Source organism: Oryzias melastigma, linkage group LG16 (genome assembly GCF_002922805.2).
Source record: "Oryzias melastigma strain HK-1 linkage group LG16, ASM292280v2, whole genome shotgun sequence".
Taxonomy (NCBI): domain Eukaryota; kingdom Metazoa; phylum Chordata; class Actinopteri; order Beloniformes; family Adrianichthyidae; genus Oryzias; species Oryzias melastigma.
Window position 1 is genome coordinate 5,626,600 of NC_050527.1, and position 14,060 is coordinate 5,640,659.

At 38.7% G+C, this 14,060-nt stretch overlaps 2 protein-coding genes and 1 long non-coding RNA gene across 4 annotated transcripts in view; 2 read left to right on the plus strand and 1 right to left on the minus strand.

Moving 5' to 3' along the window:
* Window positions 1-2,609: 2,609 nt before the first annotated feature.
* g6fl (g6f-like) lies at window positions 2,610-13,590 on the plus strand. 2 transcript variants are annotated; one of them, XM_024267812.2, is made up of 11 exons: window positions 2,613-2,990; window positions 3,555-3,887; window positions 4,971-5,231; window positions 5,550-5,585; window positions 5,737-6,069; window positions 9,188-9,442; window positions 11,899-12,021; window positions 12,215-12,288; window positions 12,524-12,550; window positions 12,901-12,947; window positions 13,241-13,590. In XM_024267812.2, the coding sequence occupies exons 1-11, from the start codon at window positions 2,825-2,827 to the stop codon at window positions 13,260-13,262; spliced, it is 1,677 nt and encodes a 558-aa protein (XP_024123580.1). In that variant the 5' UTR covers window positions 2,613-2,824; the 3' UTR covers window positions 13,263-13,590. The 2 variants fall into 2 exon arrangements, 1 of the variants encoding a protein (XP_024123580.1); XR_002918779.2 differs by lacking the exons at window positions 12,901-12,947; window positions 13,241-13,590 and having other exon boundaries at window positions 2,610-2,990; window positions 11,899-12,124; window positions 12,524-12,547.
* LOC118599868 lies at window positions 11,745-12,565 on the minus strand. Its single transcript, XR_004949402.1, has 2 exons — window positions 12,404-12,565; window positions 11,745-12,271 (listed from the first exon to the last, which is right to left on the minus strand). It is a non-coding gene; the product is annotated as an uncharacterized LOC118599868 (long non-coding RNA).
* A 37-nt stretch (window positions 13,591-13,627) lies between the features above and the next one.
* Window positions 13,628-14,060, plus strand: part of abhd16a (abhydrolase domain containing 16A, phospholipase) — an 8,963-nt gene continuing 8,530 nt past the window's right edge. The window contains exon 1 of the mRNA XM_024267810.1: window positions 13,628-13,785. Within this exon, the coding sequence (XP_024123578.1) occupies window positions 13,684-13,785 (102 nt within the window). The 5' untranslated portion in view covers window positions 13,628-13,683. The remainder of the gene's footprint in view (window positions 13,786-14,060) is intronic.

The window sequence follows — 14,060 nt, forward strand, 5'->3', positions numbered from 1 at the left end:
CTGTGTCTCTAACCCCTGCAACATCTCCAATTTCTCTACTCCCCAGGTTTTCTAATTCTGCCTGAGCTCCTTCAGCTCCACATTTCCTCCGTTTTTTCCCTCCTTCCCTGTCATTAGACATCTACAATACATATCAACTTTCTCTCCTTCTCTATCTCTTCTCAACGCCCCCATTCACCCAGTAGTAATTATGGAAAAATCTGTAATAGTGCTCCAAGGAGCTGATAATACCTTTAGCTTAATTAAAGACATTTATGGGATGTAAAGACATGCAGCCTAGGGGTTGCCGAGCACCCACACCAACTTCAACTCTTTTTCTCTCATTGCTCTTTCATCTCACAATCCCTTTGCTTTCTGTTATCATTTGCTCTGTTTCACACACACACGAGGACACGACTTTCTGCCTCTGTCGAGCTGAACAGTAAAATCCAAAGTTCTTTTTACGCGACAAACTGAAGTTGAGTTGTGAAACACTGAAAGCTGACAAAGCGTCAGCAGAAGCACAAAAGCTTCAGGGCAGAAGTTTATTATGAATGAAACAAAGGCTGGGTTTTCATGGATTTCTGTTAAAGAAATGAACCGTATGAAACGTTTTATAAAGAAAATGTCAGGTGTAAAGTTTAAAAAAAAAGGTTTTCTCAGATTAGTCAAAAATGCCAATTAAATTAAACTAATTACTTCAGATTTTAATTTTTCACACAAGGTCAAAATTATGAAAGTACACATTTTACTAAATCAGAGCAAATAATAAAGCTCTTTTAGTTTGCATAATCATTTGAGTTTTAGCTTTATAGATTCACTGTTTACTTTAAACAAACTAAAACATATTTATTAGTAGAAGTGTGACGGTTCACCTATAAATTGATTTTAATTCCCACGATCCAATTAGATTGATGTGTCTGAGGCAGAATTAAATCAAATTAACCTGTACCATAAAAAAAAAAAAAAATCAAAATGAGATAAACTGAATATTTATTGTAGAATATCAAAATGAGGGATGGTGTGTGGAAATTTGACCATACAGTGTGCTAGAATATTCTAATAATTACATTATTTTTATATGGAGAACTATGAAACTAAAATGTGAATTGATTTGACATTACTTCTCTTTTAGTTGTTTAGTATGTACGCATTTTAAATTTACACGTGATTATCTTGCAAGAAATACCAAAAAACTTCACCTAAAATCTACACCAGGTAAATATCTCTGAGTCACACTGGTTTAAATTTTTATCCAAAGATGTCCTGGATCGATTTGAGGTCAGTGAATCTAATCGACAACCACAAATTATGATATAAATCAATCCGTTGTTAAAACGAATCGATAAACCCCTAATAAATACTTTATTAAACCCTCGGGAAATTACATGGCAGTGTGTTTCTCCATACACCCATCACATCACACACAGTGGATTGAAACAAACATTAAAGTGAATAAATAAGTAAAAAGTTTTGAATATAATAATTACCCTAATAAAAATAAGAAAGAAAATTAAAAGTAATTTGTTTAATTAGCGTCAAATTTGTGTCAGGACCTTCAGTCTGTGAATTTCCTAAAATCTTTATTTCGCCACCCTGACATTCATTCTTCCCTTTTGTTGATCTATCATTTAGAAATAGTTTAATTTGTCCTCTTTGAACATTTTTTCCACCTGTTTTTTGGAGTTACAGTATGGCCACAAACGCATCAAACCACATTCAAACCTGTGGATAGTCTCAATAATCGAGCGTTAAAGATTTTAGATTTGAAACCAATTACATTTCACCACCGCCACAATTTATTAAAACACAAGATTTGGTCAATCTTTTAAAAAGGATTTTTAACAAATTGGTACCTAAACTTTTAGGCACTTTACTTTATAAATTAGAGAGTTTCAGCAGCCTCTTCTGAAAAACCTCTTTTGCTCAGTCTTCTCTCTCTGTGAAGGGAACAGGACTCTAGAACTCTCTCTCTGCTGATTTGAAAAAGTAACCGGGTTTAGTCTTTTTTTTAAAAACAACTGGCTGTGCCAACACACATGCACACATGTTTAAGGTAGGAATGTTTAGGTGTTTTTTTATCTCTATGAGAAGTCTCCGTGTAATAAACACTTTCATGTAACGTTTTAATTAGCCATTTTATTTTAATCTTATCGCCATTCTTTTACTGTATGAAAAGCCTCTCTAGGGACAAATGCTGCAAATAAGCTCTAGCTAAAAGTTTTATGATATGGGCATGGGAGCCCTGCTCTATATTTTTATAACTGACCCTACTAAATATATAAATCAACATTTTTCAGACTTTCCTTATTGAAATTTAGCACAAAATCATATTTTACCATATTCTCTGTGGGATTCCCAATAAAATGTGTTGTTAAGCACGGCAGTGGTAGCATTATGCTCTGGGCCTATTTTGGTTCTAAAGATGCAGATAGAAATTTTTAGTTAATTCGACAAGATTTATGTACTTTAGGACAACTTTTACTTTTCATCTGCTTAATAACATCTACAGACTGGTGGTTTTGTGTTCCATCAAAGCAATGATGAACATAAAAAATCTAAAACTTTCATTTTCAATGTCCTCTTCAGTTGTTTGGAGAATACACCATCAGTCAAAACTTTTGACGCACTTCTCCATCGATTTGAAAGCTCGAACGTGTCCAAATATATTCCTCCCTTCTCATTTCCATAAAGAATACGTGTAAACTTCTCCCTCCAACTGTAGTTTATCAGTCTCTCACACACACACATGATTGGAATAATGACAGTCTTTTCCTCTTGATTATGCCAGTATGAGCTTCCACACATCCTGTTGTAGTCAAAGCTGTAAATAGAACTTGTTGATATGCCAGTCAGGGACACAAGTGTTACAGCAGGATTCAGACAAAGTCTTGGCGTCTCCAGGTGCAGAGGGTTTCTTCTGTCTCCTAAATGTGTCATGGAGTCTGCTTTCCTCACCTTTATTCTTGCCTCTTCTCTCACAGTGTGCTCCTGTCAAATTGGAATCACAGGTATGTTTTCCTGCAAAATAGTTCTCTTACATAAAAAACTTTTATCCTGTGTACACTTAGCATGAAAATAATGAGTTACGCATAAACAGTGTTTGTCCTAGTTGCAGTGTTTAGTCATGTTGCATCATCTCCAGGAGAGTCTTACGCACAGCATGACTTTTTTGAGTTCTTTTTGTTTCACAGTTTGGTAGTTTTTAGTTTGATGTAGACGGTGTATCTTTAAGCAGGTTTCACAATGGGAAATCCATCAGAAGAGAACAACAAAAACACAGAAGTCCTCAAGTGTGCTTAAATCTTAAATCCACTTAAAAGGAAACAGAGGGCTTTAGAGGTCGGCTTCTCGGAAACAAACTGTCCTTTTGCTAAGCACAAATGTGTCTTATTTCAGTTCAAAGGCCACGTAGAGAGGAGAAAAACAACTAAACATTGTGTCAAGCAAATTCTATTTCACTAATTTTCATTTTGTAGCTGTGCTGTTGAACTTTTGTACAATGTTTCCACAAAAAGCATCAATAATTCATGTTTTGTGATACCAAATGCATTTTTTTTGCATCTCTTTCTCAGGCTTGAAGGATGTTGTGGTAGCTGCGGAGAACATGCCTACCACCCTGGGCTGCACTGATACAACAGTAAAAGGTGACATATCAATTAACTGGATGGTGAAATCACTCGGCACGGATGAATGGAAGCTGCTCCTCACCGCCACGGAGAGGAACAATTTCTCCGGTGCCTCTTCGAAGGCATCCATGCGATTGCTTGACAGGAACTTCAAAGACAGCGGAGTGTTTTCGCTGTTTCTGGTACCCACAGTGGAGGACAGCGGTCTCTATACGTGTCTCATAAAGCAAAGAGGGAGGAAGCTGAAGGAGAGGATGCATCTACTAGCAATACTCAGAGGTAATTTCTACAATTTGACAAACTATTGAAAATGTGTAAAACATCTCATAGTTATTTATTATTGTGGAATTTTTTGTGAATTCTAATCAACTCACAATAAATGAAGTTAAAAGAAACTTTTAAGCACAAAAGTTTAATTTTTTGATTATTGTCTACCTCTGAAACACCATCTACCACACATCACGCACACATATTTCAAGGAAAGGAGTAGATGAACATTAATTTTTTCATTTTATTCACCTCTACATTGTTGTTTTCAAGCATTTTATTTGTAAAATATCACCTAAATTGGAGCTGATTCTTTTGCTGTGCATTTGATTTGTCTTCTTTAAAGAGAATTTATATAAAAATAAGCTGGAAGTTCCCGCTGTGGCTACTTTAATGGCTTGTTTATCTTTTTTTTTTCTCTGTGAATTGTGTTTTCAGATGTGTTTCTCCTGGTTTAACAAAGAGCACGAGGAGCGTGTGGATTGTAACAAAGTGAAAAATAACTCTATTTGAGAATAGTATTGAGAAAACATAAAAGTGGAGTTGGACAAATATAATCACTGATACATTGTAAAAGCAGCAAATGTTCATATTTTGAGCAAAACATAAAAAAAATGTGTTTTTTTATGGCTGTGTGTGGTGAAACTAAGCTCTAAATGTATAAAGAAAAATTTGTGTGAAGCTTAAAAAGGTTTTTAAAAAATAAGAACAGGTTAAGCAGACATACACTATAAAAAGTGATTAATTAAGAAAAGCTCTGTAATTTGTAACATTTAATTTTTTTTAAATCAAATTCAACTTTTGAGTTGAGTAAACCATCAACCCAAAATTTTTAATTTATTGAAAACTAAAAAAGTTTGAATGTAACAAATGACAGCATTTTTTGTTAATTGATCCATGTTTTGCTTTTTTCAGTGTAGACACAAAAAACACAGATATGCAACAACAAACAAATGAATGGAATTGGGAGAAAATTCCTGATTTTTTAAAAATTATTTAACGTAAAAAATTCAGTAAAAGTTGTTCCATCAGAATGAATCTTCTAAGTCTAATTTTCATTTAAATGCTTGCTTCCCTTCTTGTCTCTGTTTCTAGTAACCATCTTCCCTGCTCCGCCCCTCCCTCATCACAGCACCCTGCGGCTGATTGCCAAAGTAACTCCTGATGACGCCGTCACCAAAATCACTTGGACGGCCCCGAGTGGGGCACTCATGAAGAGCGAGAAGAAGAACACAGTCGTGGTGGCCAAGCTGCCGCAGATCCGAACCAGGGACCGTGGGACCTATGTCTGCTCGGTCTACTCCCAGAAAAACAGCTCTCGTGCGTTTGCCGCACAGGTGGAAGTTACGGTTGACGGTGAGCCTTATCGAAGCAGAAGATGTGCAGAAGCATTTAGCAGCAGAAAACATTTGTTGTTGCCTTTTTTATTGATGATGTGAGTGGGCATCAAAGGCAGAGACTCCAGCAGTGGCATTATTTATTCAGGACAAGTGTAGCTACAGTTTCTCAAAGTATTTACTTCTATAAAGCAGTTTTGAGAGTCAAAAGCATACTGTAGATCTACACTAAAACTGAGCTTGTCCTCCTGTGAATATTAAAGTTGATATGTTTATGTATTATTCATTATGTGCTTTTTGCTTCCCTTCTTTTCTTTTGCTGCCTCTCTTTCTGCAGCTGACAAAGTGGCTAAATTCACTAATGTAACACACGGTGAGTAACTCCAAAGTAACAAGCAAAAGTAGCATACAAATGGGAGTGTCAACAGCTTGTCTATCAGTTAGAACTGAGAGTAAAAAAAGAATCACAGCCATAAATAACCTTTTAAAAAACTCTTTACATGTTAGTTCATATTTGCCTGCAGGCTCAATGATCTTCACTGGTGCTGAGGCTCACAAACCCTACCTCCTGAAGTGTCCTGAAGTCAACGGGGACTTGGTTGTGCTGCACCGACTACCCGCAGATGCCAAGAAGAAGGACATGAAGGTTGCATACGAGTATGACCGCTGGAGGGATTCCACCCTCCGAACAGAACAGAGCAAACGTCTCCGGCTGGCCGGTCCACCCTTTGATGCCAAGGCGGGGATCTTCTCCTTCCTGCTCACCCCTGACTTAAAAGATGGCGGCCTCTATGCCTGCGAAGTTTCTCTCAACGATAATATCTTCAGCCAGTGGACAACACTCAGCGTGCTGAAAGGTACACTCTGAGAAGGAATTGGCTCTATTGTTTCTACTGTTTTTAAGTGAAATAAGGGGTGTCACTAGGGTCAAAAGAGTTAAAGTCACACTCTTTTGATATTCCTTAAAAGAATTACTAGTGGTTTAATAAATATAAATATGGCATTTTTTAAAAAATATAAAAAATGTTGATTTCTAGGACATAGTTTCTGCAGTGCGGCAGGAGTTCATTAGGAAATCTGTCTGAATTCCTCCCCTGCTCACTATATGCCGGGGTCGGATTATAAAAAATGAGCTTCCTTCCACTCCCCTCCAAGCGATGTGATTTATGATGTGATGTGTTATTTCATGTATTATTACCTTGAAATAAACAATTTAATTCATTCATTCATAAAGTGCACTATATAGTTCACCATTTTGTAGTCCTCTCCGAATTTACCATTCCAAAAGTGCACTAGAAGTCTGCGAAAAACTAGCGTGCATCGATGTTCCCTACATTAGCAAATATAGACCACAATATATTGCAGTCGAACTATTTTTGCAGAAAAAACATGTTTAAATATAATTTTTAACTAAACGTCCCTGTTTTAATCATCAGTGGATTCATAAATAGACGTCCTGTTGAACACATTTTTCATTCGTAAAATCTGTGAGGTTTAGAAAAACAAAAGAAAAGTAGTGACCAGGGTGTCCAAATTTCTTTTAAAATCCAGGGCACTATAGTCCCGCACTATATAGTTTTTAGTAGCTTCTTAGTTGGTGCAGAGTAAGCCCGCCCCATTTCCCACCATCCATCTGTTTGCATACTGTCCACTAGCCTATAGCTCCAGTGCAGCAAAAATGGAAATTAATATCGGAGCTGTTCAGCTGAACAGTTTTGAGTCAGATGCCAGCTCAGACAAGGAAAATGAAAACATACATAGATTAGTTGCCTACTAGTGCATATATCAGAATGGAGCAGGGCATAGAGCAATAGCATATTTTTGCAGCTCCGGATTCACAATGATCAGAAATATCATTTTAATCTAAATTTTCTTTATATGTCTTCCATCATGAGAAAACATATAAAAAAACAGCAAAAATATGATTTTTATTGGACTTTCAGAAAACAGATTATACATTAACTTCGATTTTCACTTTCTTTAAAAAATCAAGGAGCCTCGTTTAATCTCTGTCATCGATCATCATTAACTAATTTGCATCATTTTTGCATTGCAGGATTGAAGTCCACTCCATGACCACAATAAATCTTTTACAAAATGTAATTTGACGTACCCTCACAAAACACCTTAAAGGCGTCCTGACCTTCAGAACAACAACCATTGAGGCATTTCAGGTGGAATCGTGTTCTACCTCCAAACAAGCTTCGCAGCAGTGCAGTTTTTATTGTCCCACAAATGGATTGGAAAGAGTGATGACGCATGCTTGCATCACTTTAAAATATGTTTGTAATCCGAGCAAGTCAGACCCACTATTATTCCTAAATCTGACAGAACTGAGCTGTAATAAATTCAAAAATAGAAAGTTTCTGTGCTGAAGAGGGTTTTTTGACTGTAAAAACACAGTGTGCTTGCTTTGACCTTCATGTTTTCACACTAAAGTCAGCCCGGGCAAGTTGCCAAAAGTTTGTTATATGGCAGGAAAAAGATTGTAAGATGACTGTTGATTCTGTAATATTTTACCTGTGTGGTTTCGCAGTGGAAAAAATCCAGCGGGGAATGTAATGATGCAAATAAAAGAAACCTAAATCACAATCCATCTCAAAAATATGATTGACAAGCCAAATTCTGAGTAGAATTTTTTCTAGCTTAACCTGAACTAGTTTAGCGCGAGACAGTTTCATTAAATCAAGACATAACCCAACGAAGAGGAAGTTTAGATGAGTTCAACAGAGCAGAAGCTGCAGTGTAAATCATTCTCACACGTCCCACTGAAACTGGCCTCATTCTGCGCAGTATCTTTGGAGGTTACCTGCCACCTCGCTGTGACTCCTTGAAGATAATTTATTGGAGTTCTCAAGCACATAGCTGGAATTTTTTTCTTCTTCAGTTAAATCAGAATAACACGGCATTAAATAACTGTGCTCTTTTTAACCTTCAGACGTGTTTATGTTAGCAGAATTGATTCTTTTTTTAAATTTGCTTTTGAGGAAACCATATTTATACCAAAAAAAACAGTTTGAAGGATCGTCTTATTTAAAAAATGTAAAGAAACAACAGGAAAGCCTACATGTGAGGCATTGTTTTGAGGCTCCTATAACTGGTGATATTCTGGCAATCATTTGCCCCGCTGAACTGTCCTTGGTGAGACATTAGATCAGCTACAGTCCATTGTTCAGCACTCTGACAGAGCACAGTAAATGAAGAAGAAATTTCCCTCTGCCATCAGTAAAAAGCCATTTTATTAAATTAATACAATGGCTCCTGAATGAGAACATTTACTTGGTTCATAAATTAAAAAGAGGGAAAAATTGAACACTTGTTGATTTTTATGAGTGTGCCTCAGGGAGTTTTCACCCTCCTCACGACGAGGCACCCATTTGCACAACCCCACACAAACACACACAGACATACAGGACCTGTCGCGGTGGCCTTGGAAGGTTTTACTAATCACAGTCCTACTGGCATCTATCACAGCTGCCCAGAAATGACCGCTCGATCTGTCACTGTCACCCGGGTTCACACGTCTGCATCCCTTTACACGCACTCCAACACGCTCCCAAACCATGTGATGCATATATTTTTACCTCATCTCATTATGAGTATCATTATGTTTGATTATACCTGCTGCCCCCACGCCAAGGCTGTGGGTGGCCCACGTTGATCACACCAATCAGCACTGAAATGTGTGTGTTTTTTTACGCTGGTGTGTGCATGCTGGAGTTCTGCTGAGCTTGATTACACCCAGATGGATTCTCATTACAGTTTGATGAGACACCGAGCATCAGTCACAGTCATCCGATGCATTAGTAGCAAATCACTTTAATGAATATATATTATTTTGACCCTTCTGTGAATTGTTCTTTGTTTTTCATATCACTTACCCTTTCCTTCATCGCTCTCTATCTGTTCTTGCCCTTTTCTGTATTCACACACTACCCTTTAACTCACTTCACCTCTCCTCCTTCTCTCCTTCAGCTAAAACCAGATATTATACCTCAAAGGTGGAGCTGCTGTGCCTTTACTCCGAGCTGTCCCAGGTCCACAGTGCCGAGTGGACACACCATAATGAGAGTCGTCGGCTGGAGATGTCGAGCAGCAATCCCGGGAGCATCAGCGCTGTCCTGCCTTTACCCATCACCCCCGACACGGCAGGGAACTACACCTGCAGCCTGCAGCTAAAAAACGGACAGGTCATCCGGGCGGTGCAGACTGTCTCGCTGCCCCTGAAAGGTGGGAGCAGTTGCACTGCAAATGTTGCCTTTTTTTCTTCTTCAGATCAAGGGTATCACATTATTTGCAAAGAAATTCTGGCAGACTTCCTGTCAACTTGGTGAGCATAATGAACCATGAATGTGGATAATTCTCGGATATGTGCTCCACGAAGCATTCCATGGTGGATTAAGACCAACCTCAGGTCAGTTCATCTGCCAGAAATATAGCGGTTTAAAAAGGAGAATTCCCTTGACAGACCCCATATGGTATATTTTTTCAAATGTAACTCAGGAGGTCATGGGCTGCAACTTCTGTGTAGCAGGAGGTTAAAGTTATATCCTTCACTAGAAATCTTCCCACATATATGCCAATTTTTCCATTCAAGTCCCTAGATGCACATACTTGTCTTCCCATAAAATATAAGAATACAAAGGATTTTTGGCCATTTTTTCCAGGCTAGTATCTAAAATATGAAAAGAAAGGACCTCAGGACATGTCCCCACAGAAATACTGCATTAGTCAAGCTTATTATATTTGCGGCTGTGGAGGAGCACAGCAGGATGTGACAGTTGAATGGATCTCTAAGAAGAGATGAGTTCACACTCTATACTGCAATACATCACTTCAGCTGAGGGGTCCAGAGCTTATTATAATGCCCACTGATGGTAGCACTTTTAAGAATAATGCACAGATGAGGGGGAAAAAAACACAAGGATGGAGAGGATTACAGCTGGACGAGAGGCAGGAAAATGATATCCTGTTCAAGATATTGGACCAGGTCAAATATATTTGTGTATTGTGAGAGACAAGTGTTGAATTTTTACAGCATGTCATGGAAAATTTATACTGAGCAGAGTAGGAAGTTCAAATAATGTGAGTTCTGGATGACCTACATAGCACTTCTGAAAAGTTTCCAGGCTGCAAAAACAATGCAAATATGCAGAATGGCACAAAAAACAGTTAATAATGAACAATGTAGACAGGTAAAGGTTTATACATTTTTTTGGAAGGTGTGCTGAGACAGGAGAACTTTTGACAGGATTTGTAGAAAGCAGTATTGAAATGGGGTTTTATAAAACCAAACAAAAACATAAATCATTTTTATCGTTTCTGGTTATCTAATCCACCGTAAACCAAATCTCAAAGCAGAACACAGTGTTACAGAAGTTAAAACAACACTGCATAATAGAATTTCTTTTATCAACGATGCGGTACAAAGACTGCAAAATAGAGGCAATCATTGTGCTCGGCAGCACAAAAAAATACTTCAAGTATCAGAAATTTTCTGCAATCATAGGCTATTGTCAGTTTGCCTATCCTCTGCAAACATTAAAGGACTTCTTTGGTCTGCTTCTTATCCACCACGGTCGACAAGCGCAAAAATATAAATTACCCCTGAAACTTATGTGAGATAAAATAGAGGAGGTGAGGAGGAAGTGCCAATCGTCAGGAGGGAGGAGGAGTGGGGAAAAAAAATGATATGACAGTCAAAACTGAAAGTATTCACTGAGCTCTTTCAACATAATCCATGCTTTCAGCTGGACCGGAGAACAGTGCAGGCGGTCCCAGGGTCAGATCTCACCACCATATTTCATTAGCAACCTCCACACATACGTGGCAATCAATTATACCTTACACAGCACATAATGATTGACAATTTTGAGGCTCTCTTAAAGGCATAGCACCATGTTTAGGTGAAATTAAAAAGCATATCTTCATAATAATCATGTAACAAGCTGCTTTTAAGTCAGAAGTTGTTTTATTTGTGTACTTCAAATAAGATCTGATAGCCTTCTGCAGGCGTTGAGGTACCTCCCTTCTGATTCCCAAGTCGCTGTGTGACTGAGTGTCATCTCCTATGTGTCAACAACTTTGATCACACATGCGTGCTTTTCCTCCAAATTTGGATGGCTCAACAGTGAGCTCTAATGGTGCCCTTATGTAATGTTTGTGCTGCTATATTGTTCACTTTTATTCTTTGAGTTGACAGTTTAAACTTGTCAAAAAGATGGGATTCATGTATAGAAAAAAATTACATATAAATATTGTGTAGCCACTTTCCCAACTCTTCTCCCAAGTTTGACAGGCTTCATGGTCCAGCTTCACCAAATGTGCTAAACGTTGCCACTGGCTGCTCAATCTGCTCGGATTTCCTTCCCTTCTTCTTTTCTTGCACCCATTGTTTATGACTGACAGCTGTATGATGCAAATGCATGTAACATATTGAAAAAGCTGTAATGGCAAAATGCCCCCAAAACACAGTTTGACGGGTTTGCTCAGAGAACAAATTTATCCACTCTTGACCTGAAAAGAGGAGCACATTTGTGAGCGCACACCTTTGAGTTCCCTGGCAGCCTTCATGCCGATGAAGCTCACAGTCTCATCATTCGATGCATTTTAAATTAGCACTGTTCTTGGAAACATTCATGCTTTTGTCCTCACCCACTTTTTTTTCTTTTTTTCCTCTTTTGTAGAGAGTGTGAGTGTCACCACCCCCTCCCCTCTTCCTTCTCTGTCTGCTTTATTACTCCTTGTGCCCCTGGTTGCTGCAGCTGTCGGTGTGTTGCTATGGAGACAGAAACACATTTCTGATCGCGGTGAGTCTTCCGGCGATTTCTTTTTTGACAGCTTTCCATGTTCCGTCCATCTTCGGTCCCTGTCGGCTGTCGCTGAGTGATGTGGGCCATGACATCCTCTGGGGTTGTTGAAATAAATCTGCCCCCACCTCCTTCCTCCCTATACAGATAAGTGTGTGCATTCATCTATGAGGCTCCATCTCTTTATATTCAGGTATTGAACAGTCTCTGTCTGTCCATTCGGGTGAAGCAGAGAACGTCTATGAGAATCCTGCAGATATAAGACAGGTGATGAATTAAAAGATGCTCAGCAATTAAAAGTGATGAATTTTGCTCCTTTTTGTCCTTTTTCCTTTTTGAAACTTTTACTTTTCCTCAACCCTGTTTGTCTCCTCTGACTTACACAATACACTTTTATGTTTCTCTCCTCTGAATCTGTTTGTCTCCTTTCAACTTCCTCCTGACTTTCTCTCAATTGTTGTTCATTAAAAGTGTTTTCTTCGCTCTCCTTGCTTCCCAACAGGCTCCTCCCCAGGGCTCAGTCTATATGGTGAGTTATTGTGTCATCCCCTGCACACACAGACATCGTGCATATATGTCTCTGTTAGGCACTTTAATGCACACATCTAGTGGTGCATACAAAGTCTCATTATGTCTCTTGCACCTTCCCTAAGCTGTCAGCAGATACATCTTCCTTCACAGTCGCAATCCTTTCTCCCCAATCTATCAGCCCTGTCTAAGATAAACCCGCTGCATATCAGCAGTCAGCCTTACATTAGTGGTATTAACAAATCAATCTCATTACACACTGGAGGGATATAAATCTGACTTTTTTTCATCTATTCCTTCACTGCCCTACACATCTTCTACTTCCTTCAATACTCTAATTCTTTGTACCAGGATTTGAAGCCAAGAGGAGAAGATGATGTCTATAAGGAACTGGAGCGGTAAGCAGAAAGTCTTGCATCACCTGTGCATGCTTTTGTATGTTGAGCTGAGTGTGTATGTGGCTGCACTGTCACTTATCTGCCCCTCTCATTCTCCTCACACTCACTAATCTCCCCGGCTTGAACATCACTCTGACACTGTAGCTTAATATCAGGCAGTGCACTGACAGGCAGCGCTCCTTCTCCGGTGTGTTGTTGTTGCGTGGGCTTTCAGTGTTTGTATTCAGAGGGAATAAAAACGACTGAGGGACTGAAGATTTTTGATCGAGTTTGTCTTTGTGCTCTACTTTCAGATATGAGCAGTGTCAGGGCTGATCACCTACCCACATCTCGCCCTCGTCCAGCTGTCACAATCTCTCTGTACTCAGCTGCCGTAAAATACTTTTATAAACAGGAGAAAGATCTAAATGTCAGACCAGAAAAACATCAAGGCCTCAGGGAAATGCTGCTGAGTTGAACTATTTTTTCTGTATAAGCTGCAGATCCTTATAAAATGCTGATTTTCCCCGAAATATCCTGCATTTAATTAATTTATTTTTTGGCCTACTTACATATTCTAGTTTTATGCTTTGCATTGTTTTGTATTGTAGTCACATTGTATCTTTTCAAAATGAGTTTTTCTAAATAAAGATTCTCTTAAATACAACAGTTCTTTTTTTCTGTCATCAATTTTGGACCTCTTTCGCTTTCGAAATGTTTGGTCGTTGTAGGCTTCCGTAGTCACTGTGCTGGAAGAATGGCCGTCTGGCAGTGGATTCGCTGTTTTTCCGGGCCTCATTTACAACGAATTCACCGCACACCGGACCAAACTCGACCTGACGGAAGGTCGAGCAGGAGGGTAGGGATTTAAGGAATAAGAAATGTTATAAAAACAAGCTACATTTTAGAAGCAGAGTCCGGAAACTCCGCATAAATATTCTATGGTCTGTTCCGGTTGCACACTGAAACTGACAGTTTGTCAATTAACTACAGCCTCTTAAGAACGTTTTTCATTTGTTCGAATTTTCTGGATAGTTTGTGTCAGGTTATAATTATTTCGTATGTTTCGTCAGTGGTTTGTTTATGGTTTGTTACGTTAACTGTTGAGTGACTAAGCTAACTAAAACTGACTAT

Bases quoted from the DNA above. Each gene is read 5' to 3' on its own strand.
- g6fl (XM_024267812.2), top strand. From the start codon at position 2,825: ATGCCAGTCAGGGACACAAGTGTTACAGCAGGATTCAGACAAAGTCTT. The intron at 12,551-12,900 runs GTGAGTTATTGT...TCTTTGTACCAG, and splicing joins CCCAGGGCTCAGTCTATATG to GATTTGAAGCCAAGAGGAGA. The intron at 12,948-13,240 runs GTAAGCAGAAAG...CTCTACTTTCAG, and splicing joins GTCTATAAGGAACTGGAGCG to ATATGAGCAGTGTCAGGGCT.